We start from the raw sequence: 9,407 nt of genomic DNA, 5'->3' as shown, positions 1-9,407 counted from the left end.
ACCTCACTCTATTGTGAGTTTTTACTTGACGATAACCGGTGCACTTGCCGGAAGGAATTTTGCCGATCGTGCAATTTCCTAAATCGTAGCATAACAAGTTTATGCGCATCAATACTTTTCATATTTTTCATACTTTTCATACTTTTCATACTTTAGAAGTTAGTTATCATTAGTTTAGTTTTAGCTTAGTTTAGTGGTGAGAGTTAGTTTCTAGAGAGAGAAGCTCTCACTTCTCTCTAGAATTAGGATTAGGTTTAGTTCAATAATCTTAGATCTAGATTTTAATTACAACGAGATTTCAATTGTGAATTCTAAACCATCAAAAATCCATTCGTCACCTAGGTCACAAAGTTGGCTAATAGTTAAAAGATTGTGTCTCAAACCATCCACCAAAAACACATTGTCAATACAAGTAGAAAGATCTTTACTGATTTAATTTTACCAAGAGCAATGATCTTTCCTTTTCTATGATCATCAAAAGTCACAAATTCTCCATCATACTTGTTTAGCTTGATGAAAAAAATTTACTTTTTGGTCATATGCCTTGAGCATCCACTATCTAGATACCACATGTCATTTTTCTTCTTGGATGTAAGGCAAATCTGCACAAAACTTTAAGTAACTTAGGTATCTAAATGAATTTGGATCCCTTAATGTTAATCTGCCTTGGTTGCCCAAAAACATTAAAATCACTTACCATTTTGTACACTATGTTCCAACTTTTCTTTCAACAATAAAACATTAATGAGAGGTATGACCATTCTTTTTGCAAGAGTGACAACGATTTCTTTTTGCAGAATTTTGAGAGTGATATGAGGTTTTGTGGTTATTGGTTCTTGAGGTTGATGCTTCATTTTTAGGAAGTAGTTTTTCAAAACCAGCATCATTTTTCTCAAAGTAACCTAAACTAGATTTTTCAAACATGGGTTTTTGACTGGCTAGCATTTTGTCTAGGTTGCTAGAACTTAGAGAAAATTGTGTCAAATCACATTTTAAAACATTAATCACCTCATGTAACCTTTCATTTTCTACAATGAGATCAAGTGAAGATTAACCGAATGTTTCCTTTAAGTTTTTCAATTTTAGATTTAAAGAATCTGTTTTCTTTGATAAAATCAGTGACACATTCAATTTCCTTCACTTTCTCTTTGAGAAAATCATTTTTAGCTTTTAAGAAATTATTTTTAGCTTTGGATTTGTCATATTTTTCCAGAATATTTCTAACATATACAGTTAAGTCATCAATAATTAAATGCAAGTCCTCATTAGATAGGTTAGAATAATTTACCTCTTCTAGTTGATCTTGACCAGCTATAAGATTTACTTGTGCTTCTTGTTCAGACTCAGCTTCATCATCAGAGTCATTTTCAAGGTCCTGCCATTAGCACATTCTTCTTGTCTTTCTTCATCTTGTCCTCCTTCTTGAGTTTAGGATAGTCATACTTGAAATGGCCATCCTTCTTATAATGATGACATATGACCTTGCTAAAATCCCTCTTGTGCTCTTTTGAACATGTGCCTTTACTCTTTACTTTGCTTCTCATGAGTCTTCTCAACCTCCTAGCAAAAACCAAAATTTCGTCATTCGAAAAACTATCATTGTAATCTTCTTCCAATGAATCAATATTGGATTTCAAGGACACTCCTTTCTTTTTTGTGTCTCAGTTCATGTGGGTAGTTTCATAAGCAAGTAGTTTTCCTCTCAACTTATTATAGGTCATTTGATTCAGATTGTTGCTCTTAAAAATAACAGTTGCTTTTGTTTTTCACTCTTTATTGATATTTTTTAGTGTTTTTCTCACTAACACTTGTTCGATGTGAGTCATCTCCATAGCACCCAAGCTATTGATGATGATAAAAAATCTTTCAAACATCTCATGGATGGTTTCTCATTCATTCATAGTGAACATTTCATATTCCTTTCTAAGTATATCAATCTTTGTTTTCTTGACATGTTGAGTGCCTTCATGAGTGACTTGGAGTTTATCCTAAATCTCTTTTGTTATTTTGCATCTTGAGACCTTCTGAAATTCCTCAAAGATAATTGCGCAATTCATCATGTTGATTGCCTTAGCGTTTAGCTCCACCTTTTTCTTATCTTCTTTGTTTCATTCGTCTTCTTTTTTGGGAGTCACCACTCCTTCAGTACTTGTCTTTGTTGGGACTTGCGGACTATCCACAATAATCTTCCATATGTTGTAATCAACGGACTACACAAATATCTGCATTCTCTCATTTCAGTAAGTGTAGTTCTTGCCAATTAAAAAAGGTGGTCTGTTGTTGGACTAACCTCAGCGAGTGTGCAAGCCACAGTGTTTGCACTCATATTGTTGGCCATTAGATCTTTGCTCCAAACTGTGAAGCTTGATTCCTTGGATGCTGCGCTTGATACTAATCGAAGGTTCCCAATGGCATAGAGAAGGGGGTTGAATCTATGGCCTCTTTTAAATTTGTACTCTTTTAAACTTCAAACCAGTTTTTAAGAACTTGTTGTTGTGGAGTCTGCAACATTGATTATGCCAGAGACAAATTCATTTTGTCTTTCCCTGATTGAATCAGGAACGGAGCAAAAAAGTGATGTTAACTCTCTGTGTTGCTATGACATCTGTGAAGTTGATTAAATGGGAGATAATTTTATTTTGTCTCAAAACGAGAAGATCAGAAGGAGTGGAGAAGAGAAAATAACACAGTCATATATCCTGGTTCAACTAGCATGTGCAATGTTGCCTACATCCAGTTTTCACCACAACTGTGGTGGAATTTCCACTATCTTTTTCAAAGATTAACAAACACATATTCCAAGGATTTAACCTAATCCTATCAGGGACAAACCAAACTTCTACCCAAATTTAATTTGGCTAAGTTCACTCTCTAGACTCTCAACACTAAGTGCTCACCCAACTTAGCAAAGAAAACCTTTCAAGTTTATGAAAACAAAACAAAAACAATTACAAAAGATATTGACATAATTTCTGGGTTTTCTCCAAACTTTCTCTCTTTGCCTTTTCTGTCAATGGCTTTTACTGATTCCCCACTAATTAGCATTTTTTCATTGACTTGAAACAAGGAAAGATAAAAATGAAGAACAGAAATTTTAATGTAAAACCATGAAAAAGAAGAAGGTATAGCTAAAAAGCTATGAAACCTAAACATCGTACTCATTCTCGTTACTTCAATTTCTTACTGTTTACCCTTTTATATAAGAGTAAAGCTTCTAAACTTGAGCTTGGTGAGAATGCACCTTTGACTTTGTCTTCTTCCCCAAAGATCAAAGTAGGGACGTAGAGAAAAGATGGGACAGCAGTGGATTTTCATGGATAGAGAGTTGGCTTGGATTCTGACCTATCTGCTTCTTTTTCCTTTTCTTTTGACTTCAAAGATCTGAACCATTGATCCGTTCTTTGGCTCCAAATTTCAATTGTGACCTTTGATTTACAGTAGAAAAAAACAATCTCCATTTTCTTCTTCTTACCTAAAAATGTACAGCTGAGAAGATGAAAAGTTCAACAAGTTAGAGTGGTTGCACAGAGATGGTAATTCAGCTTCTTTGATTTGCTTCTGTACCAAATCAGATTTGATTTTTCTCTTTTGCTTCCAACTTTGAACTTCTCTCTTTTTCTCTTTTTCTCTTTTTCAATGCTTAAACTATGTGTTTCACTTTTTCATTTTACTTAAACCCACTTTTAAAAATACCATTTAAATTGTGAAACATTATGTCAATTTTAGATTGTAGGTACTACATGTTGGTCCCTGGCCAGAGGAAAAAAGTGAGTGTTGACAAGTAAATTTGACACATTGATTACCCGTCAAAAGAGGAAGTTGGTGTTGGCAAGTGAATTTAGGCCTGTTTGATAGCTATTTTATTTTTATGCACAATAACCACACACATTACAAAAATATTTGGACTTTTAACCTAAACTACTAATATTTATCATCATCAAATAAAATATTATTTTTTCAAACTCAATATTTATCATTCATCAAAATAATTACTGATAATAATTTTTTAAAAAATTATTCATACATTTAACTAGAATTACAATTTTAAGTTTTAAAAATGTTTTTTAAAAACTATATTTAAATACCATATTATACACTAAACTACCCAAAATTCTTAATTTTATAAACAAAACCCTAAATCCCCAATTTTGCTAACCCTCCTACTAAACTCACACACATATACCCCCTAGCCTGTCAACCCCTCAGTGAGCCACGCTCAATCTTCTTGCCGCTTACCACCGCCAACCCCCTTTTCCTTTTTACCCACACCCACACCTCAACGAAGGAAGGTAACAGAAGGGAAGAAACGAGAGTTTGAGATTAGAGAGTTGAGAGGGGAAATCAAAGCGCGAGGGAGAAGAAGAGAGGGGGAGGGATGGCGCCGCGGGGTTTGCTGCTGCGCCGCCACGTCCAGCTTGCCGTTGCACCTCACTGCCGTCACTGTCATCAGGAGTGTCAGGAGAGACAAAAGGAACTCGCGGGGGAAACCACCACTGCTAGAAGAAGTTGCGCCGCCATCACTGACGAAGGAGAAGGGAGTAGAGGAAACGGGCTAGGACCCAGGGGGAGGAGATGCCGCCGTTTGTCGCTGCCTGTGCCGCCGTTCACACCTCTATCGCCAAACTGCATGCGCTGTTAACGTCACGGTCACCACGCCTCACAATCGGGAGTCTGAACATGAGGAAGGAGAGGAACCATCGCGTTCTGCTGCCATCGAGGGACCCATTGCCGCCAGCTCTGCCACTGACGAACCGTCGCGCCGCCGCTGGGGCCAATCACCGTTGCCAAGCTCCTCATCGCTGCTTTGATTGTCGGAAGTTACCAACGAAGCTGCTGCTAGTCCTTTCCCCTGTTCTTTTTAATTTCTGTAAGTGTCCCCAATTTTAAAACCCTCGTTATTACTATTTAGTTTTACGGTTGTTGAGAATTTTGAGATATTAACGTATTAGGGCTGCCACTGCAAATTGTACGATGGTATTGCTGTTGCGGGGAGTTGTTGGTGCGGCTAATGCCGCTGCTGTTGCTAATCTGGTTTGAGGCTGTTGCTGTTGCTACAAGTTAAAACGAAATTGGAGACACTCTTAACTTTGTGGGTTTCGACTAACTGAGGTAGGGGGTTCGTTTTGAAATTAAAAGTTTTAATTTAAGAATGCCCGAAAGACTTATTGAATACTTGCAAATAATTTATAAGTGTGTAGTTTTACTATCTGATTAGGATTGGTTGAATTGTGATTGTGAATAGTGTTTAATTGGTGTTGTTTGTTAAACTGAAATATAAATTGAGTTTGGATTGAGGCTGTGAATGTTGCTGGAATTTATAGTCATGTTAATTTTCTTGGTTTGGTTGTTGATTTGAGACTTATTTGATAATAGTGAGCACTATTGCAATGGTTTGGAAATTGATGTTTGTGGAATCAGATTAGTGAATTGTTGAGAGAATGAAGGAACCTGTAAGAGTGGTAAAGCCAAATGTTAAAGGGAGATGCTGCCCAATTCCATGTAAAAATATACGAAAAAGGGATTTCATTTAAAAAAAAAAACCTTGATTTGCAAGCTTATTTTGAAAAATGTCTCTATGTTAAAAAAGGACTTGTTTTACATATTTATTTATATTGTAAAGAAAAAGACTTTGTATTTGAACATTTGTTTTGTTAATAATGAATTGAGAGTTGGAAAAGATTTTGAAATTGGAACTGGTTAGCTTTCAGACTTGTAAATGTTTTGGATATTGGACTTGACTTGTTGATTTATTGGAAATAATCTTGGAGGATTGGAAATGGGTTCATGGTATTGAATTTGACTTGTTTGAATTATCAAGAATGATTTTTGAAAATGGAAAATAGTTTGGTTAGGACCCTGAAAGGGTGGCATAGCCGGAATTTTAGAGGAAGTGCTGCCAAATTTTTATAAAATTTTAAAACTTTATTTAAAGTGTTATTTAAAACAAATCTGATTTAAGAATAATATTTGATTTTGACTTATTACAAAAAGAGTCTTATTTTCAATTCGATTTATTAAGAAAAGTATGCTTCAAACTCAATCTTTTGAGAAGCGACTTTGTTTTAAGTTATGATTTGAGTTCAGTTTGTTTAGGAAAAGGAAAGAAAAAGAAAAGAAAAGATTAAAAGAATCTAAAGAACCTCTGCCACAAGAGAGCAGAGATATGGTGGTAAATCCACCGAGATTTACTTTCCAAAGATACACCAATCAATTCAGGGGATGGTCGCACCTGTAAGACAGAGGTTGCTTACATAGGTTATCGATACATACATGCATTGGCTAGAGAGAGCCTCACATGTAAGACAGATGTTGCTTATAGAGGTTATGACACTGGAAACTAAACTCAGACAAAGGTTGCTGAGTTACGTCGGGAGCGGGTCGAAACCGACAGATGAGCTCATTACCTGCATTAGGAATAGACATGCATCATGTTGTTTGCATATTTGCATTTGGTTGTGTTTGCTTGTATTACTTCTCTGTGATTGTACTGTTTGACTTATTTGTATATTGGTTTGGATCTCTTACTTGTGCTGTTAGTTCACGGATGTATTGAGGTGAGATGTAGTTGAGAAATGATTATGTGGCTTAGAGATGGTTAATATGAGTAATTTTGTGATTAAAATCTGTTTTAAGTTTAGAAATTTAAAGAAAAGTAATTAATTATCTAAAGTAAAAATAAAAGTTTTTTCATAAAATAGTTTTATTAAGTAAGGCTAATTATTTGTATTTTATCTCATTACTTTTACGACATTCCTATTCTCCACTAAGAACGTGTGTTTTGTTCTCATCCCAAAATCTTCCACCCTTTCAGTGACACAGGTTCGAAGACTCAGTATGAAGCTTCGACTGATTAGTAGATTTACTTATGATTCCTGTTGCTCTTATAGAGTTTCCTTGCCCTTGTTGTCTTAGTTTTTATTTTATCCAGAGGGATACGTATTGTATTCGAATTTTATATTGAACATGTTTGTATGGAATTTATTATTATTATTAGTAATTATGTGACTATTATTATTATTTGAAGATCTTTGATATGTGGTCTTAATTAATAGAAACAAAATTTTCTAGAATTTTCTTAAAAACTGAAATGCAATATCGACGTAAATGCTCAATATTAAAGAGATAATAAAGGAAAACAGGTTAGTAACGCCTTATTTTTGGTACGATTATAACGTGCTAAAAGTTACGGTGTTACAGGTAAAGTTTTTCAATGAGGTGCTTGTGTTTTTTAAAAGCTCAAGTTTTTCATTTTGTGTTTGGTAAATAAAAAAGATCACGTGCTTATGCTTGCAGCTTTTAACAGATCGGGGTACTTTTGAAAGCACTTAAGGTAAAGCTTTTCAAAGTTTGCTTGTACTTTTCAAAATTTAAAAGTCTAATATAACATTATATGTTAACTAATTTTTAAATTTAATGCTCACATTTATATCTATTATAGTATTTTTAAATTTTAAAAGTTGTTTTACCAAATACAATTATTGTTGCTTGTGTTTATTAAAAGTTATTTTTAATTTTATTTACTAAACATAAATGTTATAACTTTTTAAAAACCATCTTTTAAAAATTAGCTTTTATAAGCTACTTTTAAAAAATAAAAATTTTATTAAACTAAGCCTAGTCAACGAAGATTTTAATACGAAGATTTTAATATTGATTGAATGTTCTGAGTGAATTTATTAACTAATATTTATTAACAATAAAAGTTTTATACATATATTTAATGCCATTGCATTATATTCATATAACATTTGTAGTAATGTTATATTGTAGTCAACCAAAGCTTTAATTCAGTATTTTTCATTAATTAACATGTTTGAAAATAAAAAAAAGTGTATATGAAGTAATATTTTACTAAATTCGTTTAATATTTAATAGAGTAATGTTAGAAAATTAATTTTTTTTGCTGATCTAATATCAGCTGACATTTTAAAAATAATTATATTTATACCCGTAATTGTGTTCACTATGTTTCATTTTATGTGTTGAGTTTTTCTTTAAAAAAAAAAAAAAACTTAAATCATAAACCTTTAATCTAAAACTCTAAATTATAAATTTTAAACGCTAAATTTTTCAAAAAAAGAAAAAAATATTTAAAATTAAAAGAATATTGACTAATATTAGCAAACTAAAAATTAATTTTCTGTACTTTCTCAATTTAATATCACTATTTCAAAATGGAGTGACTAAAAAAATGTGAGAACAAAAGATAATTAATTACCAAATAGAAATATCATGAATTCTCTTTATAATAGGTAGGAAGACCAATTGTCTTCTAGAATAATTCAACTACTATATATTGATAGATATGTTTGTATTTTTTTCAAATAACCTCGATATCAACTTTGTTGATAAGGATATATTGTTTATTAGAATGAAGTTCATCATCGCTTTAATTTTGATTAGTTTTCTTGCCATGTCCCTGACTTCAGGTATGTTTTTCCAATCATGTAATAGAAAAATCTAAGTCATATTTTCTTTATAGGTGGCCTAGGTAAAGAGTATTTTTATATGATGGTGTAATTGTGTTGTAGGACATGAGGAGATACAGAAAGATCTATGTCGTATTCCACCAGGAGATGAACAACTACAGAAAGTTATAAATAATTGGTGCTACAAAATTACTAGTGAAGCTTGTGAACTCACAGAAGACTTGAAGTGTTGCCATGATTGCCAAAATACGTATGGATCCACCGCATATGGAAAATGTCTTTCTTCTAAGCTACACTGTATTTGTCTCACTCCATGTTAAGATTCTAGTATGTGTATTTCATACGCAATGCAACGTTGTAGTACTTACATAAATAATTCGAAATTATAAATTCCAAAAAGTCACACATTGTATTTGTGTCTATCCATGTTAAGGTTCTAGTATGTATTATTTTATACAGAATCCAATATTGAGGTACGTACATGAATAACTGGAAATTAGAGTAATTAACCGAATCAAGTCCTAAAAATTTTAAAAATAGATATTTTAATTTTTTAAAAAAAATTATTACATAGATCAATCTTTAATATTTTTTGCTGTCAGATATAATAATTTTTCATTTATTTTTCGATATGACTCACTAAATTTTTTATGTATTTATTAGAAAAGGAATATTAGTAGATATTATAATCAAATTAATTTTTGAGGTTAAGTTAAACCTATTTGATTTCTAGTATGAAATTTTTTCAAAAAAAAAAAAAAATTATTGAATCATTCTTACTACATACACAATTCTAAATCTAACAAAAAGAGATGTACTAAGTCTCATATTCTCTTAAATTAAAAGCATATTACACTACAAAAAAAATATTGAGTACCGTCGAATTTACCGGCGGATTTACCAAAAATATTCGCCAGTAGTATGTTTACCGTCGGAATAAATTCGATCGTATATATCTCATCGATAATTGTTTACCGA

At 32.5% G+C, this 9,407-nt stretch overlaps 1 protein-coding gene across 3 annotated transcripts; it reads left to right on the top strand.

Annotated features, from left to right (window-relative positions):
• LOC107630592 lies at positions 4,157 to 8,819 on the top strand. 3 transcript variants are annotated; one of them, XR_001618331.2, is made up of 4 exons: positions 4,157 to 4,867; positions 4,950 to 5,109; positions 6,812 to 7,330; positions 8,532 to 8,819. XR_001618331.2 is itself a non-coding variant. In XM_021118973.1 (2 exons), the coding sequence occupies exons 1-2, from the start codon at positions 8,306 to 8,308 to the stop codon at positions 8,747 to 8,749; spliced, it is 342 nt and encodes a 113-aa protein (XP_020974632.1). In that variant the 5' UTR covers positions 8,228 to 8,305; the 3' UTR covers positions 8,750 to 8,819. The 3 variants fall into 3 exon arrangements, 1 of the variants encoding a protein (XP_020974632.1); XR_002359420.1 differs by lacking the exon at positions 6,812 to 7,330; XM_021118973.1 differs by lacking the exons at positions 4,157 to 4,867; positions 4,950 to 5,109; positions 6,812 to 7,330 and adding an exon at positions 8,228 to 8,429.

This window comes from Arachis ipaensis, chromosome B03 (genome assembly GCF_000816755.2).
Source record: "Arachis ipaensis cultivar K30076 chromosome B03, Araip1.1, whole genome shotgun sequence".
NCBI classification, from domain to species: domain Eukaryota; kingdom Viridiplantae; phylum Streptophyta; class Magnoliopsida; order Fabales; family Fabaceae; genus Arachis; species Arachis ipaensis.
This window is presented reverse-complemented; position numbering and strand designations above follow the sequence as displayed.